This window comes from Eublepharis macularius, chromosome 7, assembly GCF_028583425.1.
Source record: "Eublepharis macularius isolate TG4126 chromosome 7, MPM_Emac_v1.0, whole genome shotgun sequence".
Taxonomy (NCBI): domain Eukaryota; kingdom Metazoa; phylum Chordata; class Lepidosauria; order Squamata; family Eublepharidae; genus Eublepharis; species Eublepharis macularius.
In genome coordinates, this window is record NC_072796.1 from 135719823 (window position 1) to 135742745 (window position 22923).

A 22923-nucleotide genomic window follows, 5' to 3' on the forward strand; every position below is an offset into this window, starting at 1 on the left:
ATATGTGGTTGTGGGGTGCCACACAGAGCAGAGCTTCATCTTACTAGTTGACAAGACAGTCAAGCAGTAAGGGAGGGGTCATCACAATAACTGACCTGGAGGAGCCCTTCACTGGGCAACCCACAGGAAATAGGGACCAACATATCTGAAGGACTGTGGACATCTTTGGAGGCTCTGCTCTGGTTGCCCCCACTTTCTGAGATTAGGTGGGTGGCAACCTGGGACAGGGCCTTCTTGGTTGTGGCACCAAAACTCTGGAACTCTTTCTCCAGGGAGATTGTCTGTCCCCTTCTGTTGCCATCTTCTGCCAGCGGGGAAAACATTTTTATTTTGTTTGGCATACCCTCAGTGATTCCTCCTTCATGGCCATCATTTTAATGGATTCAACTGTTTTAATTGTTTTGTTTCTGCATTTTTTAAGCTTTGGCTTTAACTGTTTTAATGATGTGTTTGGGTTGATTTGAAAGGTTTTACAATGTGACTTCAACATGTATGTTTTAATTTGTTGGCCGCCTTGATGGCCCTTATGATGGTCCAGAAAGACCAGGTCTAAATTTTATTTTAAAAAATACTGGCCAGTTGGAGTAGGGATCCAGTCACCAGCCCTACCTGATCAAGTGGGGTGTGGCTGGGATTAGGGTTGACAGGTCAACTCACTCTCCCAGTAGGAGGTTGGACACCTGGCACTCACCTTTGTAATGGTCTTTGTGCGTGCACTAAGCATGTGTGTGCTCCTGGGTAGTACAATGATGTCACTTCTGGGAAGTGATGTCATCATGCAAGGCATTGTGCCATCCCTGGGAGAGCTCCCGTTTGGGGCTGAATCGAGCCCATTTGGGGCCTAAATTGGTCCACTGTGAGGCACAGGAGCTCTCCAGGGTCCTCCTGGTAGCTCTCCCGTGCTCTGCAGTGGGTCAAATCGAGCCAATTTGGGGCTGAAATTGGCCCGCTGCAGAGCAAGGGAGCACTGCTGGGAGATCCCTAGAGAGCCTCTGCGCTTCACAGCGAGCAAATTTAGGCCCCAAACAGGTCCAATTTGGCCCATTTGGGGCCCAAATCAGCCCACTGTGGAGCGTGGGAGTGCACCGTGCTGCCTGAGAGCGCACCCCAGGAGGCATGTTCCCCCACCAGCCAGGTAAACAGACGGACCTTGGGAGTAAGGGATCCCCTGCCTCCAGTGGGGGACTGGTAACCATAGCTGGGATACAGAATCTAGATTTAGAGATCCAATCAATGGGGGAAGAGAGGAGGGGGAAAGTGGGATGAGGCATTGGAAGAGGTGGAGATTGGAGGAGAGTGAGGAATGGAGTCAGAGAGGGGGTGCCTGCAGAGTGAAAGAGGGACCAAAAGGGAAGGGCAGTCGAGGCTAGTGGAGACAAAGAGAAGAGGCCAAGTGCCAAAGAGAGAAAGGAGACAGAGACTGAGATGGGGAGTCAGCTGGTGGGAGATACTAGCATAGGTGGACTCTGATGGGACTACACTAAACTGGGCTACCGTTGCTGCACCAGAGGGGCTTCGCTCATGAAGCCCCACTGAATCAGACCATCGGTCCATCACGGACAGTATTGTTTACTCAGCCAGGCAGCGGCTCTCCAGGGTCTGAGGCAGAGGTCTTTCACATCACCTTCTACCTGGTCCTTTGAACTGGAGATGGCAGGGAAGGAACCTGGGACCTTCTGCATGCAAAGCCAGGGACTATTCCACTGAGCCATGGCCCCTCTTCCACTTCCACATCTTCCTTGCTGTGGTCTCTAAGCCCCCTCAGCGGGATGAGCAACTCCCTGTAAGCGCGGAAAGAACGCCTCTGGTTCAACTGCCAAGAAGAACCGCATTGCCGCTGGGCGTGTTGATTCAAGCAAGGATTGACCGAGTCAGCCAATGGGACTCCAGGATGAATTCTTGGAGGCCCCGAAAGATTCCTGCACTGCATATTGTATCAACCATTGGATTTAAAAGATTCACGAAAAAGCACAAAGCCATTCTTAGCATCTTTCCAGGTCAAGGGCGGGGAGGATACAGATGGAGGCATGCTACTGTTTTAGAGAGGTCCGAATGATCTGTCCCAGAGATTTGCCCACCTGCCCTACACATGGCACGGCTAATCCAGTTTCCCAGATTGGAATACCAGCATCTGTTTGTTCTGTGATCTGCACCTGATATCCCCACAAATGGTTGCACTTCAAAGCAAGAGTGTGATGTCAACGGCTCAATCAGCAGAGCCTAGTAAAAGCCATAATGACACATCTCCATTAATGGACAAGATGTACACAGAGATAGATCACGAGGCTGCAGCTGCCAGAACAGCGCAATGTTGCCAAAAAAGCAGCAAAAGGCACTCGAAATGACACTCATTACATTTTTAGACCCATCTGTTGTTTCAGGATAGCAATGCTCTAAAATAGATCAAACCACATACTAAAAGATATACAAGACTATTATTAATTTACTTCATTTACACCCCAGTATTTTCCCCAATAGGGATCCACAGCAGCTTGCAATATCCCCTCCGTCTCCATTTTATCCTCACAACAACGTTGTGAGGTAGGTTAGGCTCAGATTGTGTGACAAGCCTGAGGTCACCCAAGAAAGCTGCCATAGCAGAGTGGGAATTTGAACCCGGGTCTCTGAAGTCCTAGTCTGACAGTCTAATCACCATTACACTGCACTATAGGGAGATTGCCCTATGACCCACTGGTTCCCTGGTGCATCAGGGCCCACTTGTGGCCAGAAGACAGAATAAAATGGTACTGGCTCCTCATCCTGGCTCCACTGTACATCATTGTCCACACAACAAAGTCATGCTCGTGCGCAGCTCTTATTCATTGCAATGGAGCAGGAGATCTTGCCCACGGATTGTGAAGACAGGCCAGATCTATCCATCTCCCACTCTACCACCATTAATGGTCCTCATAACCTGCTGCCCAAAGTGGTATGGCTTGGCTTACCTGATGGGAAGGCCACCTCTGTTCCTCTCTCCCAAAACAACGGTACCAGGCAATTTCTCACCGACGCTTTCCTAGGGTTCCTAAATCAGGGTTGGACCGCAAGATTCGAGTCCAGTAGCTCCTTAAGACCAGTAAGACTTTCAGGGTATAAGCTTTCAAGAGTCAAACCTCCCTTTGTCAGATACATCAGGCTGTAACATTGCTCTTGTCTAAGCCAAGACTTCATCTCACTTCTTCAATCATCTTTAGGCTTTAAGAAGACGTCTCTAATCCATTATAGCTCATCCTGAATTAAACATTTTGTTAGGGTTTAAGGTGCCTTCAGAATCCTGTTGATTTTTCCTGCAACAGACTAATATGGCTATCCCTCTGGAACTGGAAAAAAAGGAACTCCTTCACTCTGGCCGTTTCCACACGGCTTACCTGTGCTCGTAACGTCGCGGTAGATCGCGCAAAAAATGCGGAAGATCACGTTTTCTCGCACGAGATTTGCACGATGTCACGCGATGTCGCGGTAATCTTGTGCGACGGAACGCGATCTTCTGCATTTTTTGCGCGATCTACCGGGATGTTACGAGCACAGGTAAGCTGTGTGGAAATGGCCTCTGAAAAGAACAATGCACATTGTGCTTTTTAAAAGTGACACAACTACAGAAACTAAAGAGCATCCAGGAGAATCTATTGCTTCCTTATATTGTTGAAGGCTTTCACAGCCGGAGAATGATGGTTGTTGTGGATTTTCCGGGCTGTATTGCCGTGGTCCAAGACCACAGCGATACAGTCCAGAAAATCCACAACAACCATCTATTGCTCCCTTGTTTTTTCCAACAGTTCAAATTTTGTATTGTCGAAGGCTTTCACGGCCGGAGAACGATGGTTGTTGGGGGTTTTCCGGGCTGTATTGCCGTGGTCTTGGCATTGTAGTTCCTGACGTTTCGCCAGCAGCTGTGGCTGGCATCTTCAGAGGTGTAGCACCAAAAGACAGAGATCTCTCAGTGTCACAGTGTGGAAAAGATGTAGGTCATTTGTATCTACTCAGGAGGGGTGGGGTTGAGCTGAGTCATTCTGTAAGAGTTTCCCAGGGTGTGGAATGCTAATGGCGGGAGGCTTCACTGTATCCTGAGGAGGTTCTTTTGCATATGGATTGGTGCTTGATGTGCTAATCTTCTCTGCAGGGCTATTGTCGGGTGTGGAGTGTTTTGTTGGCCTGGTGTTTTTCAGAACTGGAGCCCATGCTCTATTCATTCTTAAGGTTTCTTCTTTCCTGTTGAAGTTTTGCTTATGCTTGTGAATTTCAATGGCTTCCCTGTGCAGTCTGACAAAGTAGTTGGAAGTGTTGTCCAGTATTTTGGTGTCCTGGAATAAGATACTGTGCCCTGTTTGAGTTAGGCTATGTGGCTGAACATAGCCTAACATAGCCTAACTCAAACAGGGCACAGTATCTTATTCCAGGACACCAAAATACTGGACAACACTTCCAACTACTTTGTCAGACTGCACAGGGAAGCCATTGAAATTCACAAGCATAAGCAAAACTTCAACAGGAAAGAAGAAACCTTAAGAATGAATAGAGCATGGGCTCCAGTTCTGAAAAACACCAGGCCAACAAAACACTCCACACCCGACAATAGCCCTGCAGAGAAGATTAGCACATCAAGCACCAATCCATATGCAAAAGAACCTCCTCAGGATACAGTGAAGCCTCCCGCCATTAGCATTCCACACCCTGGGAAACTCTTACAGAATGACTCAGCTCAACCCCACCCCTCCTGAGTAGATACAAATGACCTACATCTTTTCCACACTGTGACACTGAGAGATCTCTGTCTTTTGGTGCTACACCTCTGAAGATGCCAGCCACAGCTGCTGGCGAAACGTCAGGAACTACAATGCCAAGACCACGGCAATACAGCCCGGAAAACCCCCAACAACCATAGTTCAAATTTTATCAAAGAAAATGGATCTTCAGTGGACAATCTGAGGTTCTTCCAAAGGGCTCCAGAAGCGGGGCCAGTAGCTTACCTGTCATGCGATTTCAAGCAGTAAAATCATACACGGTAGAGACATACAGATGGGTAAACAACCAACGCGAAATATTTATTTGGCAAGCACATCTTACATATGATTTAAGCTTCTCCAGTACAGGCCAACGCATGTTCTCAGTTTGCGGCAACTTTTCAAAGAATGATTTAATTCATCTCAGTGGGGTGATGTCAGATTGACAAGATGGCCCGTTATGTGTCAAAATTGGAAGAAAACAATCTCCTGACACTGCCAGAGATTAGAGGGGCTTGAGAAAGCACCATCTCTCACTGAAGCTGTTTCAGTGGACTCTTGTACATAAAAGACATGACACTTAGGGAGCCACAAAATTAGAACAATGTCCTGGGAAATGATACCACAATAGGAAACGTTCTTCTAGCTAGACATTTACAAACCACCTCCAGCTTTCAGAAACTATCCAACTATCCAACCTCGCACACAGTTAGGTATGTGCAAGCAGATAACTGCACAAGTTAGAAAGAAGGTTAGGTGCTGTGATTCTCTAAGGGGAAAGACTTGCAAAAGTCCCCTTGCACAAAGCAGAATATCAGTTTATGAGCCGAGGTTCCCTGAGAGCAAAAACACGATGGACTATGCAGTGGAGAGAAGACACTTTTTACCCAGAGCCTGTTAATGACTGACAAGCATCAACTGTTGTTGCAACCGCTTGTATATGAAAGAGCACAGAAAACAAAGGAAAAACTTGCCCACTTTGCAATGTTACTGGCCGTTCAGGCAAGTGAGCAGGATTACCTAGGAATGGGTTTCCGAAAATGATACGTGTCTGATGAGGAATCTTAAGGAGTTAAACTACATAGTGAACGCCCTCATGGAAGGATCAAGGTGCCTCTCAAAAGACTAGCGGGCGAGACAGAGATGGTAACCCAATGGTGGAGTTAATACAGATATCCCTAATTTCCCCATTCTCAGCAAACTCTGTGGTCTCTGTGACATTCTAAAGCTCTATAGTCTTTCAACCCAAAGCAAATTTTTGTGTTGATTTTTAGTGCCTCTGAATCTAGTAAAATCCAAGAGAAGTGAAGATGATAACGTACAAATTCCATCAACCTATGGTTGCATTTAAGAATGCCATTTTCCATGGCCCAGGAGCCGCAGACTACTAAGGAGTGTTGTTTCAGGGAGGTGGGAGGTTGGGAGAGAGGTACGGATCCACAACTTTAAGTAAAGGTAATACCACCAGGACCTCTGGATTGCCAGAGTAGAAGTATCACAGGGAAATGAGCAACCAGAGAACACGTGAATATGTGTATTTGGAAAAAGACACAGGTGTATGTGAGGTGCTCCTCTGCTATACAGGGGAGTCTGTGCAATACTGTCTTTTGGTTTAATTCAGGCTCAAGCGTGCACAGACTGGAGTCAGTGCAGATTTGACTTCTGACTCCTAACAATGTGTTGTGGTTATTGAGAAGAAATTTGGAAAAAATGTGCCCCCCTCTCCTCAAAGTTAAAAGTGGGAATGAAATAAACTGAACCTTGTCTGTGGATAGTGTGAGACACATTAACGTTTGGGGTTCTCTACACATTGCCCTTTGAAATAAAAGATCTTGAAGAAAATTCAGGAATAAGGTATCCACCACTAGTAAGAAAGTTTTATCCATGCTTAGTACATTAATTAAGCTAAATGTAACTCTGATCACAAAGAATAAACCATGCTTAAGCTCTTCCTTCTAATTAGCAGTTGGTTGTCAGATATTCAGTATTCTGCCTGCTAAACCGACCCAATAAACCAGCCCCAGGCAGGCTTTGAAAAATGTCCAGATGACAATGAAAAGTTACAGGCACATTCCTCAAGTCAACCTCATTTCCTTAGTATCTTACTGACCTTTCTTCTCCGAGGGTCAGAATTTCTCTCCTGGATTTCCCAGGTTCTTATTGCACAGAAAAATTAACAAATGACCTGGATTGTTCTGCATTTATTGGAATGCAGGATATTTATCAAAATGCATGAGCTTGCTACTCTCCCTAACTTTGAGATCCCTCTATCTGTTTTATTCTGTAGATTGACTGCATAGCTGGGAAGATCCAGTGTTTCAACAAATAAAAGTAGGGGAAAAGGGAAAGAGAAATGGTGGAAAATACAAGATTCAAGATTCCCACTGGGTGGATATTTCTCCCTAGAAAGTTACATCCACAGTGTAAACATTTCATTTTCCTTGCCTCAAACTGTGTTTAAAACAGTTCTGGTGAGTTCTGAGAATCCTTTCACTCAACCGCATAGGGACTTATTTTCAGTCTTTGGTAACCATTTGTACAGGATTGGATTGAATGTGAGTGGGCCAAGTGGTTTGAATGTTCCATCGGGGCTCAGATTTCTTTTTTGTTTGGTAATCCAGGACAATCCAAGATCTCAGGTACTGATGGTGCAATAAACTGGATCCAAGTGTCACAGCAAATCTCTCAAATTACGGCAACATTACATCTAAGCCATCTAAAAAAAAGGAAGGACACATATTGAACATAAGACGTGAGTGTGGTCTTCTGAATTGATCTAAAGCCTACAGGAGGACAAAGGGAAGACCCATGCCATATTCTTAACCTGTATTTCCTGTACATTTGAAAAATGCTATAGCATTCCTAAAGGTTGGAGAGAGGAAAGTGGCTTGAAAATGGAGCCCATCGGGCCTTTAGTGAAAATTGAGAGACAGCAATTAACAACCCTCAGCTAGACAAATGCTAGGCTACTACTGAAGCCTACCTCCTAGTAACTAACAACAAAAGCCACAAATTTTATTTCAGTAACAGTTACTGTAGCAAAGGAGAACGTTATCTGGTATGCTAATGAGGAAAATCCAGTCCCTCGATATACTCAATCACGTCTTTTCAAATACACAAATGCAGCTGTCCGAATTATCACCAGCCAATGAGGGCAAGCATTTGGATGCACCTCTATAAACCAACCAACATTCTCAGACCGGAAAGCGACACACTGGACCAAGCGGAGGACGAGCCACATCGTGCTGGGCGGGGATGCTAACGCAATATGGTACGGTACATTTACAGGTTGGTTTGGGTGACAGGTTCCACAGCACGGATGTGAACGCTGGGCAGGCAAAACCACGAGAGGGGAAGCTCCCTGCTGGAGTTGTCTTCATGGAATTTGATGTTCAAGTAGAAATCGCCCGTGTAGAGGAAAAGGAGGGCACCGATGCACACCGAGTTCTCTGTTGGTTTCACCTGGAAGAGATGCTGGAAGTTAGCCGGACAAATGTACTGATATCGATCGGCAACAGGATGCAGCTCGATATAGCCTTCGGAGAACAATTTAGAAAAAATTCGTAAAATGCACACTAAACTCTCCCAACTAAAGTGGGTGAAGTGGCTCAACATGCAAAAGTAAAAGAGTTGTCCTACTGTTTAGGCAGCATGCACGTTCTTGTACAGAAAATGAAATGAGAAAAGAAAGAAAACAACTAAAGTCCTGTGTGTGTAAAGTGCCATCAAGTCACAGCAGGCTTATGATGATCTAGTAGGATTTTCAAGGCAAGAGACCTTCAGAGATGGTTTGCTGTTGCATAGCAAACCCTAAACTTTCGTGGTACTTTCCCATCCAAGTCTTAACCAGGGCCTACCCTGCTTAGCATCGGATACCTGACTAGATCTTAAGACTATTTCAAAAAGATTTTCCTGAACAGAAACATTTATAATTGTGATTTAGAAGGCTTAAAAAACCTGCCTCTCCAAAATCTGCTTGAGGTGGTTAACATTCATTTAATAATACAAGTTAAAAAGTCATGCTACAAATGAGTTTAATTCAGTAAAACTAAGTTATCAACAATAAAACCATCTTCATCTGTATGTTAAAACACTAACTGCTGAAACCAGCAGCATAAAATAATTGCAACATAAAAGCAGGTCTTGAAAGCATAAGCAACGGAAAACTGGACAAGGTAAGTAAAATGGGATAAAATATAATTGAAGGTCTAGATGAACAAAACTGTTTTAACCTTGTGCCAAATAAGCCAGGAGGTACCAGGAGGACTCTAAATGACAGGCCACTCTACAAATGGGACACCACCACTGAAAAGACCGTGTTCCTAGTTGCCTCCCATCTCAATTTATGTTATACATTGGTCCAAAGCATGTGTCCAACATCACGGGTAGATGTCATAAACAGTGATCTTTGTCATTGCCGTTTATGGTGTTTTACATTTCTACAGCACTTGTGGGTTATAGCCCTTCCATAAACAACAACAACAACAACAACAACAACAACAACATTTGATTTATATACCGCCCTTCAAGACAACTTAATGCCCACTCAGAGCAGTTTTACAAAGTATACCATTATTATCCCCACAACAAAACACCCTGTGAGGTGGGTGGGGCTGAGAGAGCGCCAGAGAACTGTGACTAGCCCAAGGTCACCCAGCTGGCTTCAAGGGGAGGAGTGGGGAAATCAAACCTGGCTCTCCAGATTAGAGTCCCACGCTCTTAACCACTACACCAAACTGGTTCTCCATAAACTTGTATGAGAAATGGCCACTGATACAAGTGGGTGTTCAGTCCTTATTAAGTGAGTATTAGTTCTGTGCAATGAGCATACCACACACTATATGGTGTATCTGGAAGGTGCCAAAACCCACAGAATATAAATAATGGCTAACATTGTAAGAAGGAGGCCATCAGCTTGCTTTATTGAGAGGAGGAAATATTCTCATCCAACATGTTCCAATTAAGAATGTTATGATAAAGTATTGTTGCCAAAGTGTATTGATTGCTTCAGTCATGGGACAACAGATGAACTATACACTGGCGACTGCGTGATAACTAGACACACAAATTGATAGAGAAATTCAAATTTTATTTTTTTATTTCATTGATTCCGATCCTTTTTGTGCACAAGCTTTAGGCAGTTTCAAAGTTCAAACAGTACAATGCGCAAAAACAGAGAAACAGCAATTAAGGAAACCATCATCCCAGAAAATCAACACACCAGACATGGCTGTAACATCAATCAACACAATTGTAAAAGGCTTCCTCAAAAGGTGAGCCCTGCTTGTTTTTCTAAAGGTTAAAAAAAACCGCAGTCTTCCAGCAGGTCGTTCTATAACCACTCCCCCAGAGACACTTTTTTAAAAAAAATCCAAGAGAACTGCAGCTCTTAACAGGCAAACCAGGCAGTGATAAACTTCTCTGAAATATGTATAGCTGGTTTATGAAAGGAATGAAATGTTCAGACTAAAATACTGGATGGGGCATGGAAACATCAAATTGCTGCAACAGTGATAGATTAAACTGAGCCAGTTTGATGTAGTGGTTAAGAGAGGCAGGACGCTAATCTGGAGTAGAGATGGGCACAAACCTAAATACGGACCAAAAAACCCCACAAACTAGCCCGGTTCGGGGTTCGCAAACCAGGGTTCGTGGAAGCTCATTTCCACGAACTTCCACGAACTGGACTACTGGTTCGTATTAAAGGGCCAGTTTAAATGGCCATTTCCACGGGGGAAATGGCCATTTAAACTTTTCCTGCTGCTTGCAAGTGGCAGGTCCCTTTAAACTATCAGCTGGCAGGCAGCAGAGGGGGATCCCCCTTACCTCCTGCCAGCTGATAGTTTAAAGGGACCTGCTGCTTGCAAGTGGCAGGGCCCTTTAAATGGCCCACCCCCCACCCCCCATGAGCCCCAGCCCCAACCCGCCACTTACTTTCCATCTGATGCTGGGGTGGTGGAGGCCTCCTCTACTGCCCTGCAGACCCGCGCGGCAGCAGAGAAGGTGGAAAAGGGCCCTCCCACCCCTCAAATGGCAGCTGCAGCTGCCATTTGTGGAGTGGAAAGGGTGTTTTTGGCCTTCTTCTCTGCTGCACAGGCCTGCAGGGCAGCGAAGGAGGCCTCCACCACCCCAGCATCAGAGGGAAGTGGGGGGCTGGTGCTGGGGGGAAGTGAGGGGCTGGGGCTGAGGCTGGGCATCTGGGGGGTGGGTCTGGGGGCATGGGGCTCGGGTGTGGGCCATTTAAAGGGTTCTGCCTTGCAAGTGGCAGGTCCTTTTAAACTATCAGCTGGCAGGCAGCAGGGGGGATTCCCCTGCCTGCCAGCTGATAGTTTAAAGGGTCCTGCCCCTTGCAACCGGCAGGAAAGGTCCCTTTAAATAATTAAATGCCCCTTTCCCTGCCAGAAAGGGGCATTAAACCCCAAGAGCCACAAAATGGTTCATAACTGGGCCAGTTCCGTGCCAATTCGTGGTTCATGGAAACCCCATGAACCACGAACCCCATGGTTTGGTTTTTTTTCTGGTTCATGCCCATGTCTAATCTGGAGAACCGATTCCCCACTCCTCCACTTGAAGCCAGCTGGGTGACCTTGGGTCAGTCACAGCTTCCCAGAGCTCTCTCAGCCCTACTCACCCCACAGGGTGATTGCTGTGAGGATAGTAATAATAATAGTCAAGCCGACAGACTTGCCACATCTTCATCTACCAAGAGGGGACAGAAGACAAGCCAAGAATAATTGGTAGAAAGTGGTCCTGTCCCCAGCTATCACCTCTCTGTGAAGCAGCAAAATTGGATTCAAATTTAAGAAAAATATGGAAGGTTTGCCTAGTTTATACTTTAGAGCAAATCCTTTCTTGGGATGCACTAAAGTGGTTATCTGAGACCATGAGTAGCCTTCCTCCGAACATAACTCATATACTTGAAGTACTGAATAAACATACATTTCTGTATCCAACTTGCTGGCTGAATAGATTGCTATTTTTCCCCCTCTCCAAATGGAGGACCAAGGTTGGTAAACATTTCCTTTAAAAGCAACCTCTCCAAAAAGCTAGAGAGGAATACTTCCCATTCTTACTCATTTAAAAAGCTTGCTTAACAGCAACAACTGAACAGATATCATGGGCGATTTACCATAGACAAAGAAAAATGTATACAGACTGTCTCAAAAAAAAGGAGAATAAAAAAATTATATAATGGTCATAATGTTTCAATACATCAGTCATTATGGATACTTTCAAACTGGACAACTGAAAAGATAAGGACCTGAGAAGAGCCTTGCTGGATCAGGCTAGAGGTCCATCTAGTCCAGCAATCTGTTTAACACAGTGGCCAAAACATTTGCCCTGGATGGCCAAAAAACTGAGCACAGAGGCTGAGTTTAAGTTAGTTTAGTTCTCTCTATCGTCTTTCTCTATCCCAAACAGCCTACTACACAAAAGGGTAAGCGTATTCCAGACAACTCACCTCCTACCCTGGTGCGCCTCCAGAGGGCACTGCCATGGCAGGAAACCCAGGCCAGGATCAGGCATGGAGCAGAAGGCAATGCCCACTTACCCACCCTTTCTAGAGCCCTTTCTATTTTTTCCTACAATGGGCTGTGTTGCTAGTAGTCATCTCTTTTCAAAACTGAGAAGCTCTTCAGCCTTTCCTCATAGGGAAGGCGCTTAATCTTAGTTTCCCCTCTTCTATACTTTCCCCCACTCTGCAACGTCCTTTGTCAGATAGGGTGACCAGTACTGCACAGGGTTTTTCAAATGAAGCAGCGCCATAGCTCTCCATAGGGGCATTATAACACTGGCTGTTTTATTTCCAGTCCCTTTCCTAATAATGTTTGGCATGGGGTTTGCCTTTATTACTGCTGCTGCACACTCATTTGACATTTACATTGAGCTACCCACTACAATCAGAACGACTCTTGCCTTCACAGACTTGATCACATGATTCCTGGAGTCACAGGAACTGAGGACAAAATGGCCATGCAGGCTAGGGGGCAGCAGTGAGAATAGTGAATCATGTGATATCGTGGGTTGCCTTGCCTTCTGTCCTAGTGGGAGGCCTCTCGCCAGCTACTGCTCCTACCTGGCACCACCCCAAGCAGCTGCAGGAGAAAAAGAGTTGGTGTCGTGTGCTCTGTTACATCACCTGGAGGCAATACAGAGTAGCTCTAGGAATTGCAAGAAACTCTATGGTTTCCATTCCTAGAGCTACCGAAAGTCACTTCTGAGTTTTCCCTGGGAAGTGACGTAGTGCCATGCACAACATCACAGCCTCTCCCATGTCTCTGCCCCTGAACTTCCTGCTACCATAGCTCTGCAACTAGGAAGAGGAAGCAGTTTTGCCCAGTTCCTCCTCTTTTGCTGCAGCTCTCCGACCTGTGTGGCTTTTTGTCCCAGCCATGCACTTAACCCACCTCTCCATAGCCTGCATGAGATGGCTTACAAAACTAAACATAATATTGTTTTGTAATGAGGTGGCTTACAAAGCAAAACATAATATTGTTTATTCTTCTTTTAAATAAAATATATAAGAAACATAATAAGAACTAGGCTAGAAGTCCATCTAGTCATAATAAGATTCATAATAAGAATCCCTAAGGAAGCCCGCCTCGCTTCAACCAGGGCCAGGGCCTTTTCAGTCCTGGCCCCAGCCTGGTGGAACGCTCTGTCAATGGAAACCCGGGCCCAGCGGGACATATTATCGTTCCGCCGGGCCTGTAAGACAGAGCTGTTCCGCCAGGCATTCGGTGATTGAAGGGGGCGGTGCCATGTCGGCCTCCCACCTTTGGGGTGGGGGAGGGTTCTCCCCACCACTGCACTTTGTTAATTTGTTTTATTGTTTGTATATTGATTTTAGTTCTTGTTTTTATCGATTTTAACTGTTCACCGCCCAGAGCCCCTGGGGATGGGCGGTATATAAATTGAAATATAAATAAAAATAAAATAAATAAAGAACATAAACATCCTGAAACTTGTAATAATGAATAAACTATTAAAAACCTCATTTAGTGTTTGGGTTGCTACAGTTAACATTACTATTGTAGAGAAATACAAGAGAGGCTCCAGGAACCAGCTCGGCAGGATCTAGGATCCATTCTGCATCTTTCATGTCGAAATACTGAAAAATCTTTAAGGGAATAAAAAGAGGACCAATGGTTGCCTAGCCAGTACCACAGAAATGAAAGTGTAAACTAAAATGAGGGAAAGTGAGGCTAGAAGTAAAAAAAAAGAAAAGAAAAATTCCTTAGGAGAATTTGTGAGAAAATTACTTAAAGAGCTGCCTCTGGCTTCAGGCCCACCAATTTTTAAAACGTGGGGGGGAAATATCACCCAGGGGAATAAAAATAAGAACAGACGTTCACCTGTTTGAAAGCCAGTAACGAAAATATAAGTTAAGCTGAGGGAAAATATTCCCAAGTAGCAAGTTGTGAGTTTGCTTTCGGAGCTGCTTATAACATGGAAGTCAGAAGACAACTGAGTGCGAAAGAACTTGCCTCAGGGCATACATGAAAGGGCAAAGTTCTCCTTTGGGGGGGGGGGAGCAGATTTGAGCACGATTTTTTCCCCTCAGGAGCTTTAGGAATATTCCTAAAGGCACAAAACCCTTTCATGGGCTTGCCCTAAAACCATGAAGAACTGTCCATTTACTAACCAATTTCTAATCCGCAAGGGGGAGGGAAAGCGGCATGGTATAGCCTAATGTTGTCAAATCTCAGAAGATAAGCAGGGACCATACGTGGATGAGGGACCCACCAAGGAAGGCTGTGCACAGGAAGGCAAATGGCAAACCACCTCTGCTTCTCACTTGCCTTGAAAGCCCCTTGCTGGGGTCACCATAAATTGGCTCCAACTTGCCAGCACATACTATAATCTACAAGGACACTTAGGACTGCTAAAGTTTTCCCTGGAGCATTAGTGAGGGACTTTGTCAAAAGCTTTTCGGAAGTCCATGTCTACCTGATCAATCTTGTCTATCTATTAGTTACTAGCCACTGCAGGAAGATTTTGGAGAGCGCAGGACAGAAATCTTTTTAAAAATGTAATAAATTTACTGTCACAAAGAGGTTGGTGAGACATAATTTCCTTTTAGAGAAGCCTGTTGATTCTTCTTCAGTCAGGCTGGTTCATCTATGCACTCAGCACATCTACTTTTAATAACAGTTTCCACCAATTTACCCCCAAAAGACATTAGTCTCACATGCCTAAAATTTCTTGGATCCCTTTTAAAAATGTAGCTTTACATCTGCTACCTTCCAGTCTTCCTGAAGGAAGACTGATTCTAGCAACATTGCATATTTTTGTCAGGAGATTAAGAATTTCACATTGGAATTACGGTGTATACCACAATGTGTCCATTCGTCGTAGAACTTCATCTCTCATCACTGCTATTTGACTGTCTTTTCGACGCTGTTCCTGAAAACCCATTAGTTCTAGTGGGGGTAACTGTTCACCTCAAAAGCTTTGAAGCACCTCCCAAATATCTCCAAGGAGGAGGCACACCTCAGCTCCACAGGGAGCCCATTCCGCAGAGCAGGACAGTGATGGAAAAGGCCCAGGCTATGGTCAATGCCACACAGGCCACACTAAGCAGTGGGACAGCCAACAAATGGCAGCCTGAAAATTGTCACACTGGAAGTTATAGAAGGTGACACCTGAATATATAATGACATCTGTATTTCTTTGCCCTGGGCATGCAGTTCAATCGGCATCAGCTCCCCCTCCCCCCACTTCTTTTAAGCTCAGAACAATCCCATGGGAGATTCATTCATGGATATTCCGCCATCACATCCAGAGAGGGCCAGAGATACCCAATAGAGATACCCACCCCTTATGCCTATAAACACAGAGGATGACTTAATACTTCATTTTAAGGGGGCAAACCAAATGACAGTTGCAAATTAACATACCGTATCGATATAAAAGGTATTGGATCCAACAAAGGTGATGGCATCATCCAACTCATAATTGTGGACGCCGTTTTGGTAGTCTTGGTATGGGATCACAGTAAGAGCAAAGGGCCCCACGTTGTGCTTGCTCAGATTGGTCAGTTTCACTTCCAGTTGTACTGGGTCTCCAACCTTGCAGTCGGCGATGATATCACAGTCGCACAGCTTTCCCTCCACCGACACATCTGGAACACAAAGAGCAAAAATGACAGATTGAACAGGGGATACTAAGAAGTTTAACAACGCCCCAATGTGCTCACAGAACAAGGAACTAGGACTCTCAAAAGCTTTTACCCTGGAAATCTCATTGGTCTAAGGTGCTATTGGCCTCCAGCCTTGCTCATCTACTGCCAACCAACACAGCTACCCATCTGAAACCCATGTATTTGTGTGGACTAGCAATCAAACACAAATCCAGGAGAACTCCTCCACATTTAATGAACAAATGGTTGCATAGCCCATTTTCAGAAATAACACAAAGATCTCCCGTTGTTGGTAAATGGTCAAAAGGTAAAGATCTCCCTCAGGGTCACCAAATGAGTTCATGGCTGAGAACAGGGCCCAAAGCTTTATTTCTCTGAGCCCAGTACAAACTTGAGAGCTGGTTTAGTGTATTAGTTTAGTAATTGCGCTGCAATTCAGCACTTCATCAGTCTGAATCTCACTTGTTGCCATGAACTCAACCTGGTGGCCTTGGATAAGCCACTCCTCTCAGCACAGCCTCGCAGCTGTATTGCACATATAGCCACATTGGCTTTGTTCACCTCTCTGGGTGGTCACTATCTGTCTAGATGATTGGTATGCAAAAGAAGTATCGTTGTTATTATTATTATAACAAGTCACTGCTCTAAGGAACTGGCAAAATACATTTCACAGTGGAGAGAGATCAGAGTGGGCAGAAAGATGGGTGACACACAAACACGAGTCAATGAAATCTGCACATGTTTAAGTGTGGTTGAGGTTGGAGATGAAGCCTTGGCTGCCTGGGAGAGAAGGGTAGCCTCTTGGAGGCATTCTTCATCTAACTGCTTAAAATGGCGTATGGTAAATAAAAATGCAAAGCTTTTTTGAGGATCACAGTTCCTCCAGCAAGCCTTTCTTTGTTCCACATCTTGCCAGTAACATCAGTGACCTTAAACCTCCTGCCTCACATAGACACAATGCCATTGGCTTTTCCCAGAGACATTAAAAAACCAGAAAGATGAGCCATGCCAGTTCTTGTAGAAGTGACCAGCCTAGTGCCCTCTGCAACTGTTACCACTCTCCCCAGATGAAAAGTTAACTGCATTATCACACAGACTTGCACCTGTGAAGATGGTTGTGGCTGCTTTGCGATGTTCCATGCGGGACTTTCAGATCTATGACTAGGATCATGTGAACATGTCCTCTGCATCCCGGATGGCGCATGCCACAAAGTGTGTTTCCTTTTGCGCTAGGCACTTCCATTTGTGCAAAAGCTCACAAAAAACTTGCACAAATGGAGGTTCCTAGGACAAGAGGAGGCGAAATCTGCAGCATAGAATATCCGGTAAGTGTGGAACCTATTTGTAGGCTCCAAGCCTTTGTTGTTGATTTTTCTAGGTATTGCCCAAATGTAACCATGCTGTCAAATATCAGGCAAAAGACAGCAGGGAAGAAATGCAAGAAGAGAATTTAGGAGACAGATAACCAATTATCTATCGGCTATTATCAAACTAGCACCGGAGGGCCACAATCACATTTGCCATTGCCTGGAATAAATCCTCCAGTTAATAGAGAGTGTTTCAGAAGCAGTGCACGTGCTGCAGGAATTTGCAATGTAATACAGCGCGCTCACTAATACCCAATGCGTGAGAGAAAAACAGAGCTCTCTCTATGTTACCCGGCTAATAAAAGATTGTCAGCTTGAGTGCATGCACACACTCACTCTGCATTCTATTTTTGACTCTGCAATATGAGTGGGATGGTTCCGAAAAGGGAACACTTGAAATTTGTTGGAATAACTGCCTTCAGATCGGCTTGTCTTGTAACCTTGCTCGCTGTAGGCTCTTCTCATTAAGCGTGGCACGTCTCTGAAGCATGTACCGAAGCAGACATTTCTCTGCTTCGGACAAGGCTCACAAGCAGGAGGAGGGTCAGTCTCTGGGGGTGGATTCAAAGGAACCCCTGCGTGCGGATTATCACACCCAAATAACCTTTTGAATCCAGCAGTCATTCGAGATATGCTGTTCAGGCATTTCAAAAGTCAGAAGGTCGCCTTTCTGCAATTTTTTTTTTAATGCTTGCCTTTGGGAAATCTACTCCAAATTAAAAATATATATAAAATGTGTACATTAAACAAATACAAACAATCTTGATCAGACAAAATCCTCCTTCCAGTTCTGCAGCAGGGAGCATTTGCAAAAACAACATAGTATGTACACGGGCTTATTGAGGACTGGTAATTCTTAGGGTGGTGTTTTCAGATCTGATTGTACCATTTTTGTTTTGCGACGCCCCTCAAGGAGGTCTCTGGAGAGGCAACGTACACATTGTCTAATGAAAGAAACGGGCTGCACTTGTTTACCCGTGGCCCATTTCTACCTTAGAAAGATCTCATCCATGGATGTGTTTGCTAATATAACCAGTTCTCCAGACCAGGGTGGTCCAACTTCTTGGGCCTCAGGGGGAAGAGACCTTAGTTCCTTTCAGCTCAGAGTCTCCTGCAGTTGGTCACTGGAATATTTACACACCCAAGTTTTTCCATACAGAGGTTTTCTGGGCACACACATGAACACACACACAGGTGCCTTATACCGAATCAGACCATCATTCCATCAAGGTCAGCATTTACTCAGACTAGCAGCAGCTCTCCAGTGGTCTCATGCAGAAGTCTTTCATATCACCTACTACCTGGTCCTTTCAGCTGGAGATGCTGGGGATTGAACCTGGGACCTTCTGCATGCCAAACAGAAGCTCTACCATTGAGCCAAAACCTCTTCCAAGAACACCAGTCCAACAAGGTCAGTATTGTCTGTTCAGACTGGCAGCAGCTCTCCAGTGGTCGCATGTAGAGGTCTTTCACAACACTTACTACCTGGTCCTTTCAGCTGGAGATGGCGGGGTCCAAACCTGGGACCTTCTGCATGCCAAGCAGATGCTCTGCCATGGCTTCTCCCAAGGGGCATCCAAACTGAATTTTTTTTCAAGCATTCATACAACATTGCCCCCTAATTGCCTAGGGATAACTTATCATTTTCCAAACGGAGAGACATCAGTTGGGCTGCAAGGAGCACAAGAGCTGTTGGTATGCAGCTTTTAGCCAAATCAGAAGCACCGACATAAAACTCCCAGTCAGTTTTCACTTCCCTCTCCTGGCCAGCTTGGCACAGCCAAGGGCAATGTGGCTTCTAAATGTACAGAGATTTGTTTTGGAAAATTAGTGAGAAGCTTGCAGGATAACCTAGAAACAACCTCCAGTTCTACAGCTTTACAGTTCTGAAATTCTGCTGAATTTTTATAAGCTAATCAGCCACTAATAATTGAAATTCCTGGGAAATCAGGTACATTGAACTATGTTTGCAACTGATTGCAAAAGAAAGATTCTCTAGGTAGATGATCTCTATCGGTTAGACAGAACTGACTAGATGGAACAACAGACTACCTTCAGACAAGACAAAGCTGTGTGGATGTATGAAAAAAACTATTTCAGCAACATCCAACATTATTGTCACTATGCATCAATGCATAGATGTGAGCTCACAAATTCATTTGGTACCAGACTCAATGTCACGGGCTGGGCCAGCCCAAGCAGGGTGGTTCCAGTCCAAGCACCAACACAAAACCCAACAGGAGTTCAAGGGTCAAAAGCCAAGTCCAAACTGTGGTCAGAGCATGAACTAAACGCCAGGAGTGAGTCCAGAGTCCAAGAGCCAGGTCAGGTACAGCCCAAGGTCAGTTGCCAATAGTGTCAGATTCAAAGGCAGGCATGAGCAAGATACACAGCATGATTGCAAGTCATTTGACACTTTGCTTCCACACCTGGCAGTTCCCTCGGCTCAGCTTTTATAGCCGGGCATGGGTTACAGCCAGCTGCTGGGGCTCCATCCTACTGCTACTCATCATTGCTCTCCAGCAGCTGGTGTCGGTTCAGGAGATGAGCACTGCGCCGTCTCTCCTGCAGCTCCAGCCTCAGCCTTTGTCTGCGGAGTTCTTTAGGTGTAGGTGAACCTGGGGGGGTGGAAGCCCCTGGTTGGGCTTCCCCTGTGGTGTTGGCAGTCCCTGACTGAGCTTCCCCTGTGGAAGTCCCTGGCCGAGCTTCCCCTGTGGTGCTGGGGCTGGAGAGTACTGGTGGCTCTGCCTCAGCTGCTGGCTGTAAGCTCCAATTAGCCAGCAGCTGTCGCTCCTGACTACCAGCCTCTGCTGAGTCATGGCCAGCTACATGGAGCTCCTCTTCTCCTGAGGAATCCTGGCTGGCTACACGAAGCCCCTCTCCTCCTGAGGAGTCCTCGCTCTCACTGAGCCCAGACTGGGCCATGACACCCAGACTTGTCTTATATTTTAGCCAAAATAACAGAGTGCAGCAGATTCCCACAATAGTTTCCATCACTGGATGACTGTTAACAGTCATCCCTCAGCGGCGACCCACATGGAGTTCTGAAGAAAGGAGCTCTGACTCTTGAAACCTCACACCCGGAAAATGTTGTTGGTCTCTAAAGTGCCACTAGACTCAAATCCTGCTGTTCTTTGTATGAATGGCTCCAAAACATTTCTGCCTGCCCTGTCACAGGATGCTGTTCAAACTAGACAGGGATAAATTAGCAGGCGACAATCTTGTCCACAAGAAAAAGGTGTGGAAATCTCTGTTATAACTGACCTTTATAGAAAGGTTGTATGAAGCTTTTACAGAAAAACAAAGAGAATAGGTACAACAAAGAGAAAGCCTTCTTAAGGTTCTCCAACCTGTTGGAAGAATATAGATGCACTCACTCTTCTATCACAGATTTTAGACAATTAAGGTTTACAAGACTCTGTGGAAGGAAACCCCTTTCAGTTGGCAAAATCTTGCGCTTTCTCTCCCCCACCATTGTAGCAACTCATGGCCAGATATGCTTCCCAAGAGCAGAGACTGGCATTTAGAACAAGCCAGTCCATCAATGAACACTGACCATCCACAGCTGAGCCACAGAAGCTGCACTCCAACAGTGATGAACCAAAGACAATTTCCCCCTGCTTTCCCTTTTTCGTGGCATGTCCCACCACGTACTGGTTCAAGCATCCTTCCTCCACATCCAATTAAAATCTAAAAGGTCACACGACGGCAGCTTCCATCAGATTAATTTATTTCATATTTCTTGCAGCCAATTAGTTTAAAATTGATTTAGGATGTGTATGTGTACAGAGACTAATTATTTCCTGAACTCAGCAGCGGTACCTGGCACCTATAAAACTGTATAGACAACTGTCTCTGTGAAATGATCAAAGGATGTTTGCACAAGCTAGCGTAGGTAGAAAACCTTTACGGTAAGCCACGTTCTGAGACAGCCGCATTGGGACATGGGAAATCATCCCTCCCCACCAAAGCAGAAACAATCCCTTGCACCACACGAACTGGTGCAAAATGAGCAAAGAATTTATCACACAGAGTCCTTTTGCCATGGATTCCACTTGCTGACAAGATGGAGTTAGAAAGTTGAGATGACTTTAACTGTAGCTTGGGAGGGAATCCCTATTGGCTCTAAGGTCTCCTGAAATCTTTAGCACAGCAGACAAACTATGGCTGTTGTCTTCCTTGCTTGGGTTAGGATTTCAACAAAAGGGAGAGAATCTCTAGCGTTTCAGAAAACAGGAAGAGACAAACCCAGGTACTGCTGAAACTTGTAAAAATTCCCATACAAAGTCAAGTCAGTAGGAGATCACCACGGAAAGAAGGTTGCCTTCCTCCACAGAAATGACTGTATGCCTGTTATGCGCAAAACTTTGCGCCTCTGTGGTTCGTTCTCCCTTTTCCGACCAACCACAATAAAAATTAAAATAAGATCCTGGAGTCCTTTTTGAATTGAAGCAAAACAGATGGTTTAATAAAACCGGGGGATGAGCCCCTTCTTTACACAGAAGTAGACGGTCTCCTCGTGTGCAAAGCTCATCTCAAATTACAATAGAAGTGCAAAGCAATTAATACCTTCAGGTAATTATAATAATATTACAATATTCTAATATTTGTTATCTTATTGGCTCGTAAGGTATCTAGGGTTAGTTCTGATTTGAAGATGCAATTCTGGGTCGGCCCCTCTACTTGGGGGAGATTCCAATTCTTGCAGCTTTTTTTTATCTTGTCCTCATTTTGGAAGGACACCTCCCAACTTTTCACCTACTTCCTTCTGGGCATAACACTTGCACCTTCAAGGGTGCCAGCAAGTCTCAATCTAGCAGCCTTGGTGCCTTCAGATAACTGAAGTCCATGAGCAGAAAGGGATTCCCCCCCATTTATGCCCTTTCCCCTAGTTTTTTTTCTGCAGCCTTAAGGGAGAAAATGCTACAGGCGGCCAAACCAGCTTGCTGCATCAAATCAGTTTTAGTATAACATATGTGTAATATTTCTATAAGTGCATCTCCTACAAGCAATATATTTAGTCCTCAGTTCTTACAGAGGTTCTGCATACATTCTTCTTTTGGTCTTCTTGTTTCAAGTGTCATATTCTTACAGGTTGCATTACAAATACTACACTGGCTCCTGAGCATAGAAAGAGTGCAAAGCATGTAATACTGAAAAGGCACAGAAGTAGTACATAAAAAGTATATAAAATCCCTTTTTCTTCAAATCTATATCCATCATGCCTGGGGTGGTGGTGGGGACTGACGTTGCAATGGCAGCCCAGTGTCACTTCCGGCAAAAACCTGGAAGTGAAGTCACATCACTGGCACAATCTAGATGCAACCCTCTGGGATTTGGGCAAAACTGAGTTTACTGGAATTCTGGCATTTGCCGGAATTAATGTTGTGCCATCGGCATGGTGCCATTTTGTCCTCCCACACGTAGGGAGATAGGTCTCCTTAACTGGGCAGTATTCCGATGAGGCAGTCTCTTACTCCTCTTTGGTCTTCATGCCACACAACTTTAAATCCGCATTACCCAGCCATAGAATATACAAAAGTTGGGAACAATGAATGGAGTGAACTGTCCAAGGCAGATTCTTCAACCTGCAACCTAAACCGGGGGGTGATCTTTAAGGATGGCCAAGGGGCATCAAGCCCACCACTGTATCTAGCCCGTAAGTGATTATTTCTCAGAAACACCAACACAA

General features: G+C 45.1%; 1 protein-coding gene across 1 annotated transcript in view; it reads right to left on the minus strand.

Annotated features, from left to right (window-relative positions):
• Window positions 1-5017: 5017 nt before the first annotated feature.
• The window catches only part of TRAPPC9 (trafficking protein particle complex subunit 9), a 500310-nt gene continuing 482404 nt past the window's right edge, over window positions 5018-22923 (minus strand). Inside the window, exons 23-24 of the mRNA XM_054984964.1 lie at window positions 15623-15846; window positions 5018-8183 (exon numbers count right to left, since the gene is read on the minus strand). Of these exons, the coding sequence (XP_054840939.1) occupies window positions 8004-8183; window positions 15623-15846 (404 nt within the window). The 3' untranslated portion in view covers window positions 5018-8003. The remainder of the gene's footprint in view (window positions 8184-15622; window positions 15847-22923) is intronic.